The 22,603-nt window shown below is 42.2% G+C and overlaps 2 protein-coding genes across 8 annotated transcripts in view; one reads left to right on the top strand and one right to left on the bottom strand.

Annotated features, from left to right (window-relative positions):
* The window catches only part of ALG3 (ALG3 alpha-1,3- mannosyltransferase), a 38,740-nt gene extending 19,099 nt beyond the window's left edge, over positions 1–19,641 (top strand). The window contains exons 4-9 of the mRNA XM_073626589.1: positions 1,539–1,699; positions 2,960–3,080; positions 15,004–15,209; positions 15,295–15,371; positions 19,082–19,226; positions 19,310–19,641. Coding sequence (XP_073482690.1) covers positions 1,539–1,699; positions 2,960–3,080; positions 15,004–15,209; positions 15,295–15,371; positions 19,082–19,226; positions 19,310–19,496 — 897 coding nt within the window. The 3' untranslated portion in view covers positions 19,497–19,641. The remainder of the gene's footprint in view (positions 1–1,538; positions 1,700–2,959; positions 3,081–15,003; positions 15,210–15,294; positions 15,372–19,081; positions 19,227–19,309) is intronic.
* The window catches only part of VWA5B2 (von Willebrand factor A domain containing 5B2), a 123,796-nt gene continuing 120,070 nt past the window's right edge, over positions 18,878–22,603 (bottom strand). For 6 of the 7 annotated variants that reach the window (XM_073626584.1, XM_073626581.1, XM_073626587.1 and 3 more), the window contains 3 exons: positions 20,691–20,748; positions 20,492–20,612; positions 18,878–20,402 (listed from right to left, as the gene is read on the bottom strand). In XM_073626584.1, coding sequence (XP_073482685.1) covers positions 19,794–20,402; positions 20,492–20,612; positions 20,691–20,748 — 788 coding nt within the window. In that variant the 3' untranslated portion in view covers positions 18,878–19,793. Of the gene's footprint in view, positions 20,403–20,491; positions 20,613–20,690; positions 20,749–22,603 lie in introns of those variants that run through there. The other variant, XM_073626588.1, reaches the window with a different exon arrangement.

The following is a 22,603-nucleotide window of genomic DNA, read 5'->3' as shown; positions in this document are numbered from 1 at the left end:
GCTGGAGAAAAAATACAAAAAATCCAGGCAGCCTGCCAAGTTTTATCACAAAACTAATAAGTAGAAACAAAGTGTCTTTTGGTTCTTTCATCAAAGGAAAGAATTCTGAGTGTAAATGAGGGAGGTTTAACCATTCAAAGTGGAGTTCCACCCAAAAATGGAACTTCCACTTTTTGGATTCCTCCCCCCCTCCGGTGTCACATTTGGCACCTTTTAGGGGGGAGGAGGGAGCAGATACCTGTCTAATACAGGTATTTGCTCCCACTTCCTGGCATAGATCACTGCGTCGCGGTGACCTATGCCACTTCCGGCATCTACACTGTCCTCCCCCGCTGTATTCTGGGACACACAGAACACAGCAGGGACCAGAGAGGACGTGCAGCATGACTCGCGCATGCGCAGTATTGAACCAGGAAGTGAAGCCGCACGGCTTCACTTCCTTATTCCCTTACCGAGGATGGCGGCAGCAGCCAAGAGCCGACGGACGGATCGGCTTTGGCTGCCGACATTGCGGGCTCACTAGACAGGTAAGAGTGCATATATTAAAAGTCAGCAGCTGCAGTATTTGTAGCTGCTGGCTTTTAATATTTTTTTTTTTTTTTTTGGCGGACCTTTCGCTTTAAAGACCATACCTTTTCTGATATTTGTTGCTTACAAGTAAAAATCATTATTTTCTGCTAGAAAATTACTTGAACACCAAATATATATATATATATATATATATATATATATATATATATATATATATATATATATATATATATATTATATATTATATATTTTTTTTTTTTTTTTTTGCAGAGGCCCTAGAGAATAAAATGGTAGCTGTTACAATATTTTATGTCTCACTGTATTTGCGCGGCAGTCTTTCAAACGCAATTTAAAAAAAAAACGAAATAGTAAAGTTAGCCCAATTTTTTTTGTATAATGTGAAAGATGTTACACCGCAAGAATCATGATCTTTATTCTAAGCAAAAAAAATTGTGCAGCTCTAGTGCATACAAAGGTTTTCTACATAACAGTTGGTTTCAAGTACAAAATAAAGAAAATTGTCACAACCAAAAAAAGGGGGTCAAACCGTTTTCCATATTGCTATACATTGTATGCATAGTGTCCAGTCACCTCAAGTGGATCATGGGTTAAAGAACCGTATATGGTACATATATACACTTACAATAAGTAACCTCTTCAAAACAATGTATAAAAATACAACATTCCAGAAAAGATAATAAAAAGATTCAGCAAAAACTGGTATTACTCAATATTCTACAAATTTGGAATAGTACGATCAGAGGTTAAGTCCCATATCTTTTGAAATTTATGAGGACAGCCTCGTGCTTCATAGGTTAGTTTGTATAGTGGGAGTGCCTGATAGACTATAGCCTTTTGGCTCACTCTGGTCAGTCTTTACATATTTATTTATAGTTTTTAATTTTGTAATAAATGGAAAAAAAAAAAGTTCTGATCTCGTTTTAGCTTTGTATCAATGTTGACATTTCTTTGATTATAATAATACATTTGTCACTGTGTTATACTAGGTACCACCCTATGTGTTTTTCTTCATGTGCTGTGCTTCATATCGCGTCCACTCCATCTTCCTCCTTCGGCTTTTCAATGACCCTGTGGCAATGGTCATCCTATTCCTTTCCATCAATTTGATATTACAGGACCACTGGAGCTGGGGCTGCATTTTCTACAGGTAGGCAGCTGCCAGCTGGGCAGCAGAGTAACTAAAGTCTTTGTTTTGTTTGCATTGTTAAAAATAACACTCCCCCAAAACACGCAATGAGATTTTATATCAATGCATGCCACTGGTTTATTATTGGAATTTTTGTAACACAATGGGTAGCAATGTGTACAAAGTCTGCAACTACAAATACTGTAGCTGCTGACTTTTACTATTAGGGCACGTAACTGTACAGGCATCCAGCGGTGTCCTCACCCGAGCCAAGTGTTGTATCGGCTCTCGGGTGCTGGCACCCCTATTTTGGCTAAAGGCTTCACAGCCGCTTTCCTACTGCGCTTGCGTGAATCACGCTGCCCTTTGTGAATGGGCTGGCTGCAGGGGGAAGGATGGGGTATGCGGAACTTCCAGTGAACTGAGCCAGAGATTGGAGCTGCTACCTGTCAAAGCCAGGTAGCCCCCCCCCCCAAAAAAAGGTGCCAAATGTGGGGGGGGGGGGAGAGTCAGACAAGCAGAGCTTCCCCTTTTGGGTCTAGCGCTGCTTTAAAGTGGTTCTGAAGTCAAAGGGTTTTTATACATTATTGCATTATGGTCACATTCCTTTTTGTGGTGAAGAGTGAACAATCTGATGTGCTGCACTTTTGTACTATTGATCATGCCAAGCATGGATGCTTAGACTTGTTTAGCTGTTGTCCTTTGGGGTGTTTCTAATGATTAGTGGTCATCTTAAAGGGATTGTAAACCCTTATTTTGTTTTTTAAATAACAAACATATTATACTTACCTCCACTGTGCAGTTCGTTCAGCAGTGTGGCCCCAAACCTCGTCTTCTGAGGTCCCCCAGTGGCGCTTGCGGCTCCTCCTTGCATCGGTAAAACCCCCTGGAAGAAGCTTTCTCCCTGTGGGTTACCTTGCAGGTGCGCTCCAGAGTCCAGTATTTGCGTGCATAGACACAGAATGCCGGACTCGGGCCCCGGTGACCACGTCATTGCATTTTATTGACAGCAGCGGGAGCCAATGGCTACGCTACTATCAAGCTATCCAATCAAGAACGGAGACCCCCGGGCAGAGAGGTACAGCACGTCTCCGCCGAGGGTACGAACGGGCTCAGGTGAGTAAAACGAGGGGGCTAGGGGGGCTGGTCAGTGTCAAAAGTTTTTTTTCACCTGAATGCATAGGATGCATTCAGGTGAAAAACACAAGGGTTTACAACTCCTTTAACTCAGTGAATTGTTTTGTTTAATATCTTACAGTTGTACCCACTATTTTCTTACAGCCTAGCTGTCTCTGTCAAAATGAACATACTTCTGTTAGCTCCAGGACTGCTGTATCTCCTCCTCTGCCGATTTGGACTACTGCGCACAATTCCAAAACTATTTATTTGTGCTATTCTTCAGGTGAGAGCCCTCTTATTCAGCAACCCTAAAATATTTTCAGACTCCTTCAATAAAACAGTGCAAAGTGTAGTTAGAATTCACCTTGTACTGGTGTGTCTTCAGGTTAAGAGAATTCTGCTATGTTTACAACTATTTTGCAAGTCTTGTGTTTAATTAGATGAGGGCATATTGAATCCAACCTGCTTTAACCTAATATAAACAATCCAATTATAAATAAGAGCTCCAAGCAAATTTTAAAAAATTCATGTTAGTTCAAATGGGTATGTTTAATGATAATGCCATACTTTAACCGCTTGCTGACCAGCCGCCATCGTTATCCTGCGGCAGGTCGGCACAATCCCACGAGCTGTCACAGCTATAAGTCAGCTCTCGGGATAGCAGGCGCACCTGCTGCACAGCGGGGGTGCCAATGCTCGTGGCCGCCGGCCACAAGCAATCGCGGCACCAGAGGCAGAACAGGGACATGTGTGTAAACACACAAATCCCTGTTGTGTGAGGAGAGAGATCGTGAGTTCCTAATTGATAGGAACCATGATCTGTAATTTCCTCTAGGTCAGTCCCCTCCCCCTACAGTTAGAAACACACACAGGGAACAGTTAACCCCTTCCCTGCCAGTGACATTTTTACAGTAATCAGGGCATTTTTATAGCACTGATCGCTGTATAAATGCCAATGGTCCCAACGTCTATGTACTCCAGCAAAAACAATAGAAATAGTCACTGTCCTAGCTAATACAGACAATGGCTCCTGTGTAAACTTAACACCTAGGATGCTGTCAGTGAAATGTTTCATGGCTCCGCCTGCTCCTCATAGTGGCAGCAGCCTGTCAAAGTTTAAACTCCACACTATGCAGTAACCCCACCTACACACAGAACAAAACCTGTTGCAAATTGGCGTCACAGCTGTATCATAGACTCCGCCCATCCAGTCATATACAGTACAGAGAAAGGTGAGCCAGTGCTTACAAGGGATTCTCAGCTTTGCTCACATAATTGCCTCACATGCTTAGCCTGCACAAAGATGGGCTGAAATCCAACCGGCATAACTGAAGCAGAAAATGTCTGCAAACTACAAAGTGAAATAAGATAAATCATGCAGAGAAAGTAATAAAACACGGTAGCAATGGTACAAATAGTGCTCAGTGTTTAAAAATAATAAGTCTACAATTTACATTAAAAAAAAAAACACTGTTCTGGAAACCTAATACCGTATTTATCGGTGTATAACACGCACTTTTTTTCCCCTTAAAATCAGGGGAAAATCGCGGGTGCGTGTTATACGCCGATCCCCTGCGATCCTGAGCTTCAAAATCGCTGACCGCGATTTGAAAATGGCGCCGAAATACACAGAGCCGGTCCTCGGCTCTTCTTGGACACTTTCGGCTTCATTCGAGCGCCGCCCGAACCTCGGCTAGGTTCGGATAGCTCCGCTCACAGTTGCGCCCATCCCGGGCGGAACTACGAGTGGAACCGAAAGTGAACGAGAGCCGCCGAGAAGAGCCGAGGACCGGCTCTGTGTATTTCAGCGCTGGCGGCGCCATTTTCAAATCGCGATCAGCGATTTTGAAGCTCAGGATTGCAGGGGATCGCAGGAGAGCCATTTTCAAACTGCAGTGACAATGAAAAGTCACTGCATTTTAACTGCAGCCTGAGCAAGGCTGCAAATGGACAAAGAAAGCTGCAGATCAGCACTGACAAACCTGCAAGGCTGCAAATGACACCAAGGCTGCTGGCTGCAAGGACAAGCATGCAGATGGACGCTGTGCAAGGCTGCATTGATGGGCATTTAAATGTAAGTTTTTTTTTTTTCCTTTAAAACATTTTTTTTCCTTATAATTCCCTCCTAAACTTGGGGTGCGTGTTATACGCCGATAAATACGGTATGTTAAAGTGGTTGCTAAGCCACTATGTGATCTTTATATCCTCCCTATTGTTAGATAAAAAGCTGTATCCTAGTGCCTGTGCCTTTAAAAAATAAAGGCGATCACGTGACTCCAGGCCCTCTCCTCTCCCCGTCTGATAGCTCCAGCGGGCGGGGCCGAGATTCTCCCCCACCCCCCACCCCACCGCTAACGTCGGCCAGGGAGGAGAGAGCTGGGAGACGCTGTTAAAGCAGGTAGAAATCTGCTTTTTTTTTTTTTTTTTTATTGACCTATACTTATTAGCGGTAACCCCCGAGCCACACTCCATTGCAGGATCCTGGTGCGGTATACTTACCTTGTCCCCAGGATCCTGCGATGTTCCCCCGCTGTGTCCGTGGGCTCTGTCCTCCGCCCGATGCCTCTCTGTGCCGGCGGCAAATTCAAAAGTGAAAAATCATAATACAGTATACTGTAATCTTACAGATTACATTACTGTATGAAATTATTTCACATCCCTTTTGTCCCCAGTGCTTTGTCCAATGCCCTGCAAGCAGTTTTATATTATATAAACTGTTCTTTCTGCCTGGAAACTTGAGATTGTCCATAGCAACCAAAAAGTGTCCCTTTATGTCAAAAGTGGTTTTAGACAGCTAGAAAACAGCGATAGTAAATTAGAACACTTGCAGAATTGAGCTATAGTGAATCGTGGGGAAATTCATTTTATCATTATTATATTATTTTTATAATTAATTATTATATTATTTATGATTTTATGTTTCAAACTTCATCATACCCGGGATATCTACTAGACTCTTCGTGGACAGATTTAAGTGTGTTATTGCCAAGAATTACAGGCCTACAAATATAAAACAACACATTTCTATGCCAAATAATTGTACCGCTTTGAGACGCAAAAATATGACACAATCATACTGCCAGGGAGGTTAATAAAGCACAGGCACTAGGATACAGGTTGTTATCCAACAATGGGGATGATACAAAGAACACATAGTTTTGTAGCAGTGGGAAGAGGTGCAGAGTGGCGCTAGTGAGAGTTGAAGGTGGGAGCAGAGGAGGACACAGGAAAGCAGGCTGCGGATGACGGAGGCACGTAACTGACCACGGTGGTGGCAGGGCTCAGCAGCCATGATGAACTGTGGTCAAATTACAGAGGGCGAGGGTAGAAACTGCCAGGATCAGCCAGGTGATACAGGGGGCCAAATTACACAGCACTGTGCTGTAAAACATGCTTTAACCACTTGCTGACCAGCCGCCATCATTATACGGCTGCGGGTCGGCACGTTCCTGCGATTCTCCGTAGCTGTAAGTCGGCCCTTTAAACGGCTCTAGCACGGCGGGGGACACTATGCGCATGGCCAGTGGCCATGATGTCTGCCGGCCACGTGCAGTCGCGGGCACAAGAGCCAGAACGGGGATGTATGTGTAAACACATACATCACCATTCTGTCAGGAGAGGAGCGACAGATCGTGTGTTCCTACTAAGTAGGAACAGCGATCTGGCTCCTTCTCTAGTAAGTCACATTTCCCATACAAAATAAAATAAAGAAACAATCAGCGCAAACTAAAATTAAAACTAATGCAAGCTGAACACTAAGAGGATAACACCAACCTCAGTAACAATCAATAAACAAAATAAGTGCAGCGCAAAAACAAAAATTATAAATGAGAAAAGGATGATGAATAGTCCAATCATAAATTGGTAATCAAAAAGTTCATAAATGCCAATATGAAATAAGCCTCTTCTGGGGACACCCGCATAAGTCACTTATCCAGGCGATGTAATAATATGAAATGAGATTGTGCTTACCAGATCCAGTTGACCCCTTAATTATAGGGGGTCTTAAACGGCATGAAAGGACCCGTGGCAAACTGTTGGGCTAGCTGTCATCTGCAGGTCAAATAGATTCCTCGAATAACGGAGGTCCCATCAGGTTTATGGTGTAATACTGGTATACTGCAGAGATGGCTGTCATATGCTGAATGCTCTCTCTCAATGCACAGCGGTATCCGTGAGAAAGGGGGATCCGTATTGAAAAGGCAGAGCAAAGAAGCAATGATCCCCAGAAAAAACAAAAGAAAACATCTAAGAGCGATCCATAGATGAAAGGTTTCCAAATTTATTCAAACAGTAAAAGGTAATAAGGGAGAGACGCTATATAAGCGCCAACACATGTAAAAATCTATGCGGCTGTGTTTGGTAGTGAGACAGACTGTTCGCGTCCGAACAGCTGTCAGCAAGAGAAGGCTGCGGGTGACGACGGTCATGCAGTTCCGCCCCGTACGCGGTGTTACGTCAAAAAGACTTCGTCAGCGAGGAGATTTTTACATGTGTTGGCGCTTATATAGCGTCTCTCCCTTATTACCTTTTACTGTTTGAATAAATTTGGAAACCTTTCATCTATGGATCGCTCTTAGATGTTTTCTTTTGTTTTTTCTGGGGATCATTGCTTCTTTGCTCTGCCTTTTCAATACGGATCCCCCTTTCTCACGGATACCGCTGTGCATTGAGAGAGAGCATTCAGCATATGACAGCCATCTCTGCAGTATACCAGTATTACACCATAAACCTGATGGGACCTCCGTTATTTGAGGAATCTATTTGACCTGCAGATGACAGCTAGCCCAGCAGTTTGCCACGGGTCCATTCATGCCGTTTAAGACATTTCCCATACAGTTGTTAGAAACTCCTAGCAGGGAACACATTTAACCCCTTCCCTACCAGTGACATTTACACAGTAATCAGTGCATTTTTATAGTACTGATCATTGTATAAATGTCAATGGTCCCAAAAATGTGTCAAGTGTCCGATCTGTCTGCCGCAATGTCGCAGTCCCGCTAAAAACCGCAGATCGCAGCCATTACTAGTAAAAAGAACAAAATAATAAAAATGCCATAAATCTATTCCCTATTTTGTAGACGCTATACCTTGTGCGCAAACCAATCAATATACGCTTATTGCTTTTTTTTTTTTTTTTTTTTTTTTTTTTTTTTTTCAAAATTGGTGCATTTTTTTTTTTTTTTTTTCATAGCGCAAAAAATAAAAACCGCAGAGGTGATCAAATACCACCAAAAAAGCTATTTGTGGGGAAAAAAGACGTCAAATTTTTTTTTGGGTACAGTGTCGCATGACTGCGCAATTGTCTGTTAAAGTGCCGTATCGCAGAAAATGGCCTGGTCATTAAGGAGGAAATTCTTCCAGTTCTTAAGCGGTTAAGGGAACAGGATCTTTGTTACAAAAAAAAAAAAAACACTTTAAACGGTGAGGGAGCATATAGTTTAACTATCAACCGGTGAACACAAGATGCTATATAATGTAAAAACAACAACAATAATACATGAATCTAGAAAGGCATGCATTTCAATGTCTGTTTAGGCTATATGGGGATAAAGTATTCAACATAAAGATCCAGTGGGTCTTTCTTGCACACAGTCTTCTCAATCTTCTCCCTATATCTATATCAAATGTAATTGCTTCAATACCAAAGACTGATAATTCAATCTTTGTGATGTAGGAGCCATTGAACCTTATGCAGATGCGTGACAATACAATCAATAGTTTACAGTCCAAGAGGCTGCTGACCAACAACTTTGGGGTTTTGCAAAAGGGAAGACTGCTGAGCCTCTAAAATGCATTGGCTGTTACATTTTTTTTTTTTTTTTTAAAGATCTGTACAGGCTGGTGTGGCGCTCTGATGTTTTCAAAACTTTATAGAAACACAATGCTGAATCTAGTTCATTATCCATCTTTGAAGTTTTGAAAACATGGGAGCGCCACACCAGCTGAACTTGGATCGCAGGAAGTTTCTGTGATCTACATACATGAAAAGTTTACAACAAACCATTGACCTCAAACTAGGTAGACAATTGGTAAATTGATATTGGAATTGTGCCCCCATTCTCTCACGGGTGAACTTTGTTTTCCAAGGTTTCCTAACAGAGCAGGCATCACATTTCAATTTCCCACGTTATAAGGCCCTTTAAAGCAGAGATCCACCCAAAAATGGAACTTCCACTTTAAGTACTGGTGACCCCCTGACATGCCACATTTTGGCATGTCATTTTTTTTGGGGGGGGGGAGAGCAGGTATCCAGTTTTGACAGGCACCCAGCTCCCACTTCCTCTCCTAGCTCCACGGCACCAGAACGAATCCTTCTGGAACACGTTACAGGTCCCAGAAGAATGCCCAGCCATTCACAAGGCTCAGCATGGCTCGCACATGCACAATGCGCGCCCGGCTGTGAAGCCACAGCCGTGTGCCTACAGTTACAATGCAGATGCCGTGTGGAGGAGGGGTAGAGGAGCGAGGATTTGGGCGCCCACATTGCTAGACTGTGGGGCAGGTGAGTGTTTATTAAAAGTCTGACTTTTAAATGGGTGGAACTCCGCTTTAAGGTCCAACAGAAACATAACCGGGGAAGACTGGAATATGAACTATTGACCCCCCCATATACTCCTCTCCTAGAGCTGCACAATTAATCGTTAAAAAATCGTGATCTTGATTCACCCCCTCTGAAGATCTCCTACAAAGTTTGAGGATTCTTTCATATAAACAAGTGGAGACTATGGACTATGTGGTCACTCAGCTGTCAAAAGAGAGCATCTGGGCATTCTGCCAAGTCTTTTAACTTGATACATTTTAACTAAGCTTCCTTCTTAGATCAAAGGTAGAAAACTTCAATGTAAATAAATAATCTAGGCAGTCTGCCAAGTTTTCAACAACTTGTACATGCAGGAAGTTTAACCACTTAAAGTCTAAATCTCTTTCTGACACTTCTTAAGCTAAAATCAATATTTTTTGCTAGAAAATTACTTGGAACCCACAAACATTATATTATATATATTTTAGGAGAGACCCTAGGGAATAAAATGGCAATTGCTGCAATATTTTATGTCGCACTGTATTATTTGCCCAGTGGTCTTTCAAATGCAATTTTTTGGGAAAAAATACACTTCAATGAATAAAAAAAACCAAAATCGTAAAAGTTAGCCAAATTTTTTTTGTTTTAATGTGAAAGATGTTACGCTGCGAGAATCGTGATTCTCATTTTAGCCAGAATCGTGTAGCTCTATCCTCTCCCTATCTCTTTGCGTTCTGTCTCTCATCTCATTTCTCTCCTTCATTTATTCTCAATTGATCTAATCACCCTATTTCTCCCTGCAGGATCTTCATATAGTCTTTAGTTCCTTTTAAGGCCGCTCTGATTGGCTTTAGGGGAATTAGAAACCAACGCTTTCCTATCTAGAACCCGAATATTTTCCATATCCTTATCCAGAATACTCCTATCATAACCCTTTTCTATAAATCGTGAGGCCAAGATCTGTGATTGAGACAAAATCACCTTCATTTTTATTATTGGCATTTAGTTTGGATACAAAGGCATTTAAGCTCTAGTTCCATCCCAGATCATAATGAGGTTGTTGATGTACCTCTGGTAACATATCAATTCCGGGGGTTTGTTTTTGAACACGGCCTCCTCCCAGTGTGCCATGAACAAATTGGCAACACTGGGAGCAAACCGTGCCCCCATAGCTACTCCTCTGGTTTGGAGAAAGAACTGCTTGTCATACCAAAATAGTTTTTTGACAGACAAAGTTAGACAGTCAATCAAAAAATTCCGATGTCGTCTGGATAAGCCAGATGATTCCAAAGCCCAATGAACTGAGGACAAAGCGTCCGCGTGGCTAATATTCATGTATAAAGAGCCAACATCGGCTGTAATCAAGAAGACGTAATGGTCAAGGACCCCAAAAACCAATCACCGCCTTCAGGCTTTCTAAGGGCGTAAAATGGTGATTTTATGCCTCACTACCTATCAGTTACGGAGGCCCTGAAATGTCAAGATGGCACAAAACCCCCCAAATGACCCCATTTTGGAAAGTAGACACCCAAAGGTATTTGCTAAGAGGCATGGTGAATATTTTGCAGCTCTCATTTTTTTTTGAAAATGAAGAAAGAAAAAACTTTTTTTTATTTTTTCAATTTTCAAAACTTTGTGACAAAAAGCGGGATTTGCAAAATACTCAACATGCCTCTCAGCTTGGTGTGTCTACTTTCCAAAATGGGGTCATTTGGGGGGTTTTGTGCTGTCTTGACATTTCAGGGCCTCCGAAACTGATAGGTAGTGAGGAAGTTAAATCACCATTTTATGCCCTTGGAAAGCCTGAAGGCGGTGATTGTTTTTCAGGGCCCCGTACGTGGCTAGGCTCCCAAAAAGTCTCACACATGCGGTAACCCCGTACTCAGGAGAAGCAGCAGAATGTATTTTGGGGTGTAATTTCACATATGCCCATGGCATGTAGTGTATGTGTGTGTGGTTGTGTTTTTTTTTTTTTTTTTTTGTTTTTTTGTTTTTTTTCTCTTTAATAAATTTGCTAAGTATTTCCCAGATTTATTTCCTCACTCATGTATTTAATAGAGTAGCTAAAGAAAGATATGTCTTGTTTCTTCTTTAAGTCTTTTAACTGAACTCTTTTCATGACCAGGGCCTGTTAAAGCGGAGTTCCACCCTGAAAAAAAAAATGACCCAAAATCCTAAAAAAAAAAAAAAAATTTGTAAAAAAAAATGTTTTAAACTTACCTAAACCCTTGTTGCTAGGCAGTCTTCCTAATCTTCCTCTTCCGCGGTGTGTTCCGCTCCTCGGTGAGCGGCCCCATTGTCTTCTGGGAACTGTGTGTGTTCCCAGAACACCACGGGGCCATTCACAGAACAGAGCGCCGCGCCACTCGCGCGTGCGCAGTAGGAAACTGGCAGTGAAGCCACAAGGCTCCACTGCCTGTTTCCCTTACTTAGGATGGTGGTGCGGGGAGCCGAGGGAAGGGTCAGCCTCGGGCGGCCGACATCGCGGGCACCCAGGACAGGTAAGTACTTATTTAAAGTCAGCCAATAGTGTTAGTAGCTGCTGACTTTTACATTTTTTTTTTTTTTTTTTTTTTTTAATTCTATCCTTCTTTTTCTTAGAGCCTATTGATCTTAATATCCTCCTTATGTAGGCCTTATGGGCTTCCCAAATCTTCACCTCCGGGGATTCGTTCTGTATAAAAAATTGTTCTAATTCTTTTATTTTTTTTTCTTCTACTTCCTCATCCTGTAGCAGATCTTCATTTAGTCTCCACATTTTTTTGCTCTCCTGGGTATTAATATCTTTCATTCTCATCATTACAGGGGCGTGGCTTGAGATTGTAGTTATTTCTATTGTCACTTTTTCTACTGATTCTAGAAGTCTATGGTCTACCATGATGTAATCTAGTCTGGAGTATGTCCTGTGTACAGAGGAGTGAAAAGAATAGTCCCTTTCCTTTTGGATGTAGAATTCTCCATACATCTACTAGTTGAGATTGAAAAAAAATTTTCCGTACCTGCCCTAATTGATATTCCTCAGTCCCTTGTGCAAGGGACGTACTATCCATTAGTTGGTCCAAACAAAAATTCAGATCTCCAGCTACAATTACAATCCCTTTTTAAAACTCTATTCATTTTTCCAGTATTCCTTTAAAGTACCTTTTTTCTGATTTTTTTTTTTTTTTTTCCCTGGGCAGTAGACGTTTACCAGCGTGTATTCCATTCCTTGCAACTTTTAGTTTCATAAATATGTACCACCCTTCAGGGTCTACCCTCCTATCTTCAGCTACAAAACTAATTTCTCTTGCTATCCCAGTTGCTACTCCTTTTAGCTTTCTTGGTTGGGGAATCTCCATAGAACCATGTCGGATACTGTCTAGAATAGTTTTAGAATTGAATCCTGGGCAATGTGTGTCTCCTGTAAAAAAAAAAAAAAAAAAAAAAAAAAACTACCCAAATGGCATTCAATTTCTTTTAGGACTTCCCCTGCTCCACCGGGTATCTCCGAGAGTTCCCTCCATACCTCCCCCTCCAGCTCTGTCCACGGTTGAATCTCCCGGGAGTCCTCCGGGGGCTGCGATCTCTCTCTCTCGCTCGCTCCTCCGTCCCTTAAAGGCGGCAGGCAACAGAGCAGCTGTGTCAGGAATGCGTCCCTCCCACTAGCTGCCAGTCTGTTGCCGTTTCTGGCTCCTCTGTCCCGTAAAACTGGCAGGTAAGAGAGCAGAGGTGTCGGGAGTGTGCCTGGAATTGGCTGAAGCAGGGCTGTTAGTCTACCCCTGCATTAGAGGGAACGGTACACCTGGAGCTCCTACCACAAGCTTCTTGCTGGCACCATTCTTAGGCTCCTCCCCATTCAGGGCGACAATTTCTACATCGTAAACTAAATATCTTTAGTGTAGTCTTTGGGGGCCCTAGTTCATGAGAGGGTAACTCTACTTTTGTTGAAAAAAAAAATAGCAAATACAATTGCTATACAAGCCATATTGTAATTGAATGTTAAATTAAAGTTACCTTTCTTTTTCAATCTGCCGCGCTGTAATTTTCTGTAAAACTCAATGCAATATGGCAACCTGGAGATCTTCTGCACACAGATGGTGTACAGTACCTCCCCAGCAATGTAATTTCCTGCGTGTGTGATTGGCTCACAGATTTCCCCAGAAGTCTTCACTAAGATACAAGTCAGATTTTAGGCATACTCTGCAACAAAAATTATTTTTTTGATGAGACTCCCAAAGGGTTAATAACTTCTAATGAGAGGCTGACACTGCAGTTTTCCTCGTTTAGAACACTGCAAGTGCATCAGCTGACTTAATAATGAGAATGTCACTCCAATTTAGAGTCACTTTGCACATTGACATTAATGTTCAACTTTTTTTTGTAAGAATAGGCAACAAAGTTTGTCAAAATCTTTGCAATGTACATTTATTACCATGGGGAATTATTGTTTTTTTGTTTGTTTTGTTTTTTTATTGCGGCCAATACGGCCTTCTCAAGTTAAGTTTCCCCACTTCTACACTAGCAGTGAGGAAAGGGAAACCTGTGTAAGTTCTGAATTGCTCTAGTCCAAGCTTAAAGAGGAATGGGGGGGTTCTCTTCCCACCCAGATTTGTCAGGCTGGAGCACCAGCAGCACTATGCTGTGGGAGGAAGCAGAGAGTCGCATGCTCTGCCATACCTGGAAGTACTGGATATTTTCTTCACTATGGGAAGCAGAGTGGAGCAGAGGAAAGGTGAAGATTTGTTGTTGGGGAGGGGGAGAGGGGGAGAGCAGTGTTACATTCTTAAACATACCTGAAATTATTGGGTACTTTCTTTACACTTTGCAATTGGAGTGCAAAAAAATAAGTATGTGCTGCTGGGGAGAGGTAGGAGGTGCCATTAAAGCAAACTTGATGCTTTGCTTTAAATTGCATTGTGTGACCTATGACATTTTTACTAAACCTTTTCTAACATGTCTGCTCTTTTGCAATAGGAAAGTATTCATTGGCTGCCAAGAGTAGGGTGACCAAGGATGACCATAGACCGGTGTTTCCTGGAAAATAAAAGGAGAAATCTGCTCCTGCCACTTAAGGCTCGGTTCACACTAGGGGCGGCACGACTTGCAGGTCGCCTCACCGAGGCGACCTGCACACTACTGCCTGGGCGACTTGCAAAACGACTTCTGTATAGAAGTCTATGCAAGTCGCCCCCAAAGTAGTACAGGAACCTTTTTCTAAGTCGGAGCGACCTGCGTCGCTCCCCTTAGAACGGTTCCATTGTACAGAACGGGACGCTACTTGTCAGGCGACTAGGTCGCCTGACAAGTCGTCCTAGTGTGAACCGAGCCTAAATGACTTGCCTGAAATATTGAAGCAATGCATGTGTGGTTCACTACTTTCTGTCTCTCTCCAGGAAAAGGAGGGACTGATCAATTACTTTTTCAAATATGAAAAATGTGTCAGTATGACTTCTTTAGGTGTAAGAAATGCTAGTTTGTAACCTCATTTATGGCCATAAACGGCCTTAAGCATAGAACTGGGGATATAATCTGAAAGGATTTTGTGACTGGCTATCCATAAACTATCTACAGTCTCCTAATTGCAATTCACACAACATGTTTTAGGAACAATCAAACAGTCAGGCTTGTGCTGAATTCAGATTCCAGAGAGCAATTTTTGTAACTTTTTCTATGCTTCTTTTTGCACTGTTCTGTAATCCTACAGGTGATCTTGGCACTCCCGTTTCTGCTAGAAAATCCTGCTGGGTATCTTATCCGATCCTTTGACTTTGGCAGACAGTTTCTGTTTCAATGGACAGTGAACTGGCGGTTCCTCCCAGAGCATGTGTTCCAGCACAGGGTTTTCCACCTGGCACTACTTACAGCTCATCTAGCTGGCCTTGTACTGTTCTGTTTTTACCGCTGGCACAGGTACACAATAAAAAGTGGTCTTAGTGGGTTTGATTTTAAGAATGTTTTTTTTTTTTGCATAATTTTACTGTTTTATTACCTGCAGGTCTGGGCAGAGCCTTCTTTCTCTTCTGAAGGATCCAGCACAAAGGAAACCACGTTCACACCAACTTTCAGCAAACAGTATCCTTACAAAAAGTTAAACTGTATCTAAACCGAAGAACAAACAATGTCAGATTACCAGTTCTTCGAGCTGGTGGTTGCATTTTTTATTTTTAAGCCTTAAAGCAACTGTACAGGTACAATAAAAAACCATCTCTATACAAACCTGCTCTGCGCAATTCCATTGCACAGTGTGTCCACGAACCTCCTCTTCTCAGGTCCCCCGCCAGCTATCCTGGCTTTTTCCCATGGGGGCACTTGAGCGTGCACGCTCTAGGGCTCCGCTCCCTCATCACTCGCTTTGATGGACAGCACTGGGAGCCAATGGCTCCTGGTGCCCCAGCAAGACCTGGAAGTGAGGGAAGAGAGGATCTGCAGATGTGCACATAGCTGGGTCAAACGAGGGCTTAGGTAAGTAAAGGGGGGAGGGGGGGGGGTTAGGGGGAATGCTGATGCCTAAAAAATTTTTACCTTAATGCAAGGAATGTAATAGGGTTAAAAATGTTTAGGCTTTAAGCTTTGCTCACCTGGCCATCCTACCAGACATACTTCCTGTTCTGGGATTACAGCGCCCACTCGTTTAACCGTATGAAGGAACAGCGTTTATTGCAGGACAGAATGTGCATTAGGACTACAAAACATTTAATCTCTGTAACCTAAAGTAAGAAATGTTATGTAGTTCTGAGGTGAACTAGTTAGGGCCAATAACACCACCTGAGATTTCTGTGTCAGCTCACTACTAGAAGCACATGGTATTTCTGGCCTGACCACCAGGTATTTTATTTGCAGCCTTAAAGCTCCACACTGGAATAAAATCTTCCCCCGTAACTAATCATTATGTTAAAGAACAAAAATCCTATCTAAAATTTTTACTTGCCATGCTGTGGTCACGTAATGATCTGGCCTGAGTCTTATCTTCTGTTTACACAGAAAAGCACAGCTGAAGGACAGATTCCCTAGCAGTGGTCTCAAACTTGCACCCCTCCAGCTGTTGCAGAACCACAAGTCCCCATCATGCCTCTGCCTTTGGGAGTCATGCTTGTAACTGTCAGCCTTGCAATGGGACTTGTTTCACAACAGTTGGAGGGCTGCCAGTTTGAGACCCCTGCCCTATAATAAAAGGCTTACCTGTAGGTACTGTAAATATACCCTAAACTTGCATAGTTTAGGAGATAGTCACTATATGCGCTGGTGCTGCTGACATTGGCGCATGCACACTGAAGAAATGGGCCGCTGGTGCCGTTTCTTCAGTACCCGTCTCGTGACTGGTGATGTCATTGCGGCTCCGGCCAATAACAGCGCCGCAGCCCGCGAACCCGGAAGTAACTCCAGTAAAGGTTGGCCGTGGGAGCGGAGTGTGGGCGGCACACTCTCTATTTGTGGACGATACTAAGCTAAGCAGGGCAATAACTTCTCTGCAGGATGTGGAAAACCTTGCAAAAAGATCTTAACAAATTACTGGGGTGGGCAACTACATGGCAAACGAGGTTCAATGTAGTAAAATAATGGGGGTCCTAGTAGATGATAGGCTTAGCAATGGCATGCAATGCCAAGCTGCTGCTAAGAAAGCAAAATTAATATTGGCATGCTTTAAAAAGGGGATCAACTCCAGAGATAAATCTCCTGCTCTACAAGACTCTGGTCCGGCCGCACCTAGAGTATGCTGTCCAGTTCTGGGCACCAGTCCTCAGGAAGGATGTATTGGAAATGGAGTGAGTACAAAGAAGGGCAACTAAGTTAATAAAGGGTCTGGAGGATAATAGTTATGAGGAAAGGTTAGGAGCACTGAACTTATTCTCTCTGGAGAAGAGACGCTTGAGAGGGGATATGATTTCAAAATACAAATACCATACTGGTGACCCCACAATAGGGATAAAACTTTTTCACAGAAGGGAGTTTAACAAGACTCGTGGCCACTCATTAAAACTAGAAGAAAAGAGGTTTAACCTTAAACTATGCAGAGGGTTCTTTACTGTAAGAGCGGCAAGGATGTGGAATTCCCTTCCACAGGCAGTGGTCTCAGCGGGGGGGCATTGATAGTTTCAAGAAACTATTAGATAAGCACCTGAACGACCGCAACATACAGGGATATACATTGTAATACTGACATATAATCACACACAGGTGTCTTTTTTCAACCTCACCTACTATGTAACTGCAGGGCATCGTTCTAAGGTAAGTATTTCACAATGAGATAGTATGCGGTGCATACTAGCTCATTATGCCTTTTTTGTCTTGCAGGTTTTTTGTTTGTTTTTTTTCTGAGATTTACAACCTCTTTAATGAAGATAATGTGATACTATTGGTGTTCACCCCCCCGGAAGATCTCCCTCCATTGTATGGATGTAGTGAGGGCTGTTGGGTTTTACCTCTTGGACACAGCTTAGGTAGACAGAATCCTGACTCAAAGTTGTAAGGCTGTGACCTAGTTTTCTGTTCAAACATTTTAAGATTTTTTTTTCCGCCTCTGCAGATGCTTGCTGTTATTTTCTCTTGGTGGGCTGGTTCTCTGTGTTTTTCATTGTGCTGCCTCTCAGTATGGACAATAATAAAGCCAATTTTCTGAATGGCCAAGAGATAAAAGAGGACATTTAACTTACCAAAGAAAATCCCTAAATACAGAGTGTATGGCTAAATTTGCACCAAAATGGTGCAGAACCCCTTTTTTTTGGTCCGCACTGGAATCGGATCGCATGGGTATTCACACCCATGCGATCAGATTCCTGCACCATTTGGCAGTTTGCACTGCAATCCAATCTGGGGGTACCATTAACTTTGCATTGACACCCACAGCAGTTCGCATAGGGCAGTGTGAACTGCCAGAGACCTGCGCTGGTTCCCGCATCGCATATGTGTGAACCGAGCCTTAATCTTATTAGGCTAACAATTTATGCATTTTTTTTTTCCCCCTCCTAAACAACATAGCATTTGAAGAGGGAGTAAGGCTCAACTAAAATGAAATGCATATGTTCTCCTTGAGCTTTACCACTCCGCTACATAATATAAACCTTGCGCCAATGCGATAGAGCAAAATGCATTTACATAAAAGATTAGCTTCATTATTCTCAATAAAAATTAGGGAAATAAAATATATCCAAATTTGCTACCAAGCTTTCTTTGTCCTAAAAGAGAAGCCTACACAACCTGAAAGTTAAAACGTGCAGAACTAAGACCTCACTAAAAAAAAATGCTCTAGAACCTGGGGACAAAAGCAGGTAATAAAAGATGTGCCCCTCAATGGACTCTGAAAATTTTGCCTAAATTGCATTTTAAGAAAGCGACCGATTTAAAAGTGCAAACAATAATACAGTTTTCCAAAATCTACCCTATGAGTGATATTTGAACTGCCATCCATATAAGTTAGGGGGTCTTTTTTATAAATATTCTTAAACAAGATTCACACAACCTTTTGGAAAAATGTGAATTCTCGGAACAAGGTCTGAGAAACATTTAGAGGTAGATCTACAGGTTCTTCTGTGGTACAGCATACAGACTAAGTGCTCAAAGTAATATTAAAGCATAACCGTTTAATAGAAATAATTTTATTTGAATATATTAAAAAAAAAAAAACACTTTTTAAAACTGTTCCCAAAACAGCCAATTGGATTTTATTTTTAAATACTTGAGGATTAATAATAGAAGTGGATAATTAAGCAAGTGTTTGTAACAATTTCCATGAAAGTGGTAGAAAATGAGCCCCTGAAGCCCTATTTTCCTTAACTTTTTCTAAGAGATTATCTTTGTCCTGTTTTCCAGTAACTTCCTGGGTGTGACCTTCAGTCGTTCTCTGCACTACCAGTTTTATGTCTGGTATTTCCACACACTGCCATATCTTTTATGGTGCACAAACACTAGCGCCTTGCCAGGACTTGCCAAGTATGTATATTGACACCTAGTGGGTTTTTTTTTTTGTAATTAAATTAACTGATATTGATAGCTTTCTTTTCAATTATTTCCAGGATCCTTATCCTTGGCCTTATTGAGCTGTCCTGGAACACATTTCCTTCTACCTCTATGAGCTCAGGTGCTCTTCATATTTGTCATGGAGCTATTTTGCTGCACTTGTGGCTCGGAGTTCCACCAGATGAGACAAGTCCCTTGGAATCCACACCGCTCACACGAACTCCTCGTAAGAAGAAGGACTGATTTCCTTATCCACTTTGTCCTGGTTCCTAAAACTTTAGGGTACAAAGAACACTGCTAAGGAGTGATTGTCTCAAGGAAAAGAGAAGTATAGACTTTATATTTTTTTAAGCTAATAAACGTGGAAACTGCCTCTTCACTTATTAAACAGCTGTCTCACAATGGTTTTGATTTAAAAAAAAAAAAAATCTGACTAGCCCCCCCCCCCCCCCACATTACCAAAAGCGTTCCAGCATCAGTCTGATGGGCCAACAGCCAGTGTCAGGTAATTGTATTTATTTTTGAAATATTAAAATTGACTCAAACATCACCTGGCTTGTAGCAGAGCATATTTAAATTAAGGTTTTCATCCCAGTGACGAAGGAGGAGAAAAAGTTGACGGGCAGCCCCTTTTAAAGCTGGCAACTGTAACCCATCAGGAAATGTCTGTGCCCGTAGCCATCCCTCTGCTTTGGCTGCCAACAGTTCCCATTCTGTGAAGAAACCTGCACAGCGATGCTCAAGCCACGCAAGAGCCACAGCTGTAGCCCAGGAACAGCCTTCAAGATCTGCGTCCAGTTCTGCTCCTGCCTCTGAAGGACATGGCGAGGTATCACATGGGTCAGTTTCAGATCCCCGTCCACTGTCTGCTTGATGACAAAGCGCTTCAGGGCATGATGAGGGGTAGACAGGGAGAAAAGCGTTCTCCTGTGTTGCTGGGACTTCAGGCTGAGACCCCCCTTTACAGTTTTGTGCTTCTCCTTTAAGACAGTCCCCAGCTTCTGAAGGGAAAGGCTCAGACACAGGGCTCAGGCTTCCACGATGACTGGAAAATGGGGAAGTACGAAGCAGCCGTTGAAGCGAGATCTGCACCATATTGGAGAAAGAGCTGTTCAAGCTGAAAAAACCCTCTGCAGACTGCAAGCTTATCTATATGAGAAAATAAACAACAATTTGTGTAAGTGGGAGAGGATACTATTCAGTGTATGTATTTATTTTTAAAACACTAAATAGCTTACCAGTGGTAAATAGTCTTGTACTACAAAATCAGTGTTTGGCTCTTTATCCCCAGTTAAGCATGGTTTGAGTGGAGACAGCTTCCCAGACATGCTACGAATTTTCTTCTTTCCCACACTTATCCTGCACATTTATAGAATACATTTAAATTACCAATAAGGCATTGCTGCTATAACCTTAAGGAATAAGAACATTTGTTACCTAGAGGTCAGGGACACATCTGAAGACTTCTGTGAGCCAAAAGAGTTGGGGATTTGTCCTGAAATATAGAGCTATGGTAATGACTGGCTATTTTATCATAAATTCTAAAAAAAGTATATAATATTTTTGAGAAAAAACATTTCTTACCCAAACCTAGTTGATTTGTTTCAGTGTGATATTTAATCAGACCAATTGCATAATGTATAGCATATGCAGTGGGGACGGAAAGTGTTCAGACCCCCTTAAATTTTTCACTCTTTGTTATATTGCAGCCATTTGCTAAAAATCATTTTAAGTTCATTTTTTCCTCATTAATATACACACACCACCCCATATTGACAGAAAAACACAGAATTGTTGACATTTTTGCAGATTTATTAAAGAAGAAAAACTGAAATATCACATAGTCCTAAGTATTCAGACCCTTTGCTCAGTATTTAGTAGAAGCACCCTTTTGATCTAATACAGCCATGAGTTTTTTTGGGAAAGATGCAACAAGTTTTTCACACCTGGATTTGGGGATCCTCTCCAGTTCTGTCAGGTTGGATGTTAAACATTGGTGGACAGCCATTTTTAGGTCTCTCCAGAGATGCTCAATTGGGTTTAAGTCAGGGCTCTGGCTGGGCCATTTAAGAACAGTCACTGAGTTGTTGTGAAGCCACTCCTTTGTTATTTTAGCTGTGTGCTTAGGGTCATTGTCTTGTTGGAAGGTAAACCTACAGCCCAGTCTGAGGTCCTGAGCACTCTGGAGAAGGTTTTCCTCCAGGATATCCCTGTACTTGGCTGCATTCATCTTTCCCTCGCTTGCAACCAGTCGTCCTGTCCCTGCATCTGAAAAACACTCCCACAGCATGATGCTGCCACCACCATGCTTCACTGTTGGGACTGTATTGGACAGGTGGATGAGCAGTGCCTGGTTTTCTCCACACATACCGCTTAGAATTAAGGGCAAAAAGTTCCATCTTGGTCTCATCAGACCAAAGAATCTTATTTCTGACCACCTTGGAGTCCTTCAGGTGTTTTTTTTTTTTTTTTTTTTTTTTAGCAAACTCCATGCGGGCTTTCATGTGTCTTGCACTGAGGATAGGCTTCCATTGGGCCACTGGTGGAGGGCTGCAGTGATAGTTGACTTTCTACAACTTTCTCCCATCTCCCGACTGCATCTCTGGAGCTCAGCCACAGTGATCTTTGGGTTCTTCTTTACCTCTCTCACCAAGGCTCTTCTCCCCCGATAGCTCAGTTTGGCCAGCTCTAGGAAGGGTTCTGGTCGTCCCAAACATCTTCCATTTAAGGATTATGGAGGCCACTGTGTTTTTAGGAACCTTAAGTGCAGCAGAAAATTTTTTGTAACCTTGGCCAGATCTGTGCCTTGCCACAATTCTGTCTGAGCTCTTCAGGCAGTTCCTTTGACCTCATGATTCTCATTTGCTCTGACATGCACTGTGAGCTGTAAGGTCTTATATAGACAGGTGTGTGGCTTTCCTAATCAAGTCCAATCAGTATAATCAAACACAGCTGGACTCAAATGAAGGTGTAGAACCATCTCAAGGATGATCAGAAGAAATGGACAGCACCTGAGTTAAATATATGATTGTCACAGCAAAGTGTCTGAATACTTATTACCATGTGATATTTCAGTTTTTCTTTTGTAATAAATCTGCATTAATGTCAACAATTCTGTGTTTTTCTGTCAATATGGGGTGCTGTGTGTATATTAATGAGGAAAAAAAAATGAACCTGAATGATTTTAGCAAATGGCTGCAATATAACAAAGAGTGAAAAATTTAAGGGGGTCTGAATACTTTCTGTCCCCACTGTATGTAATCTTCAATGCAACTTGTATTTGTGTCAAGATCAGGGATATTAATACAGACAAACATAAGGCTCACACCTGTGTGTTTGAGGTACGATGC

The sequence above is a fragment of the Aquarana catesbeiana genome, linkage group LG04, assembly GCF_042186555.1.
Source record: "Aquarana catesbeiana isolate 2022-GZ linkage group LG04, ASM4218655v1, whole genome shotgun sequence".
NCBI classification, from domain to species: Eukaryota; Metazoa; Chordata; class Amphibia; order Anura; family Ranidae; genus Aquarana; species Aquarana catesbeiana.
This window is presented reverse-complemented; position numbering and strand designations above follow the sequence as displayed.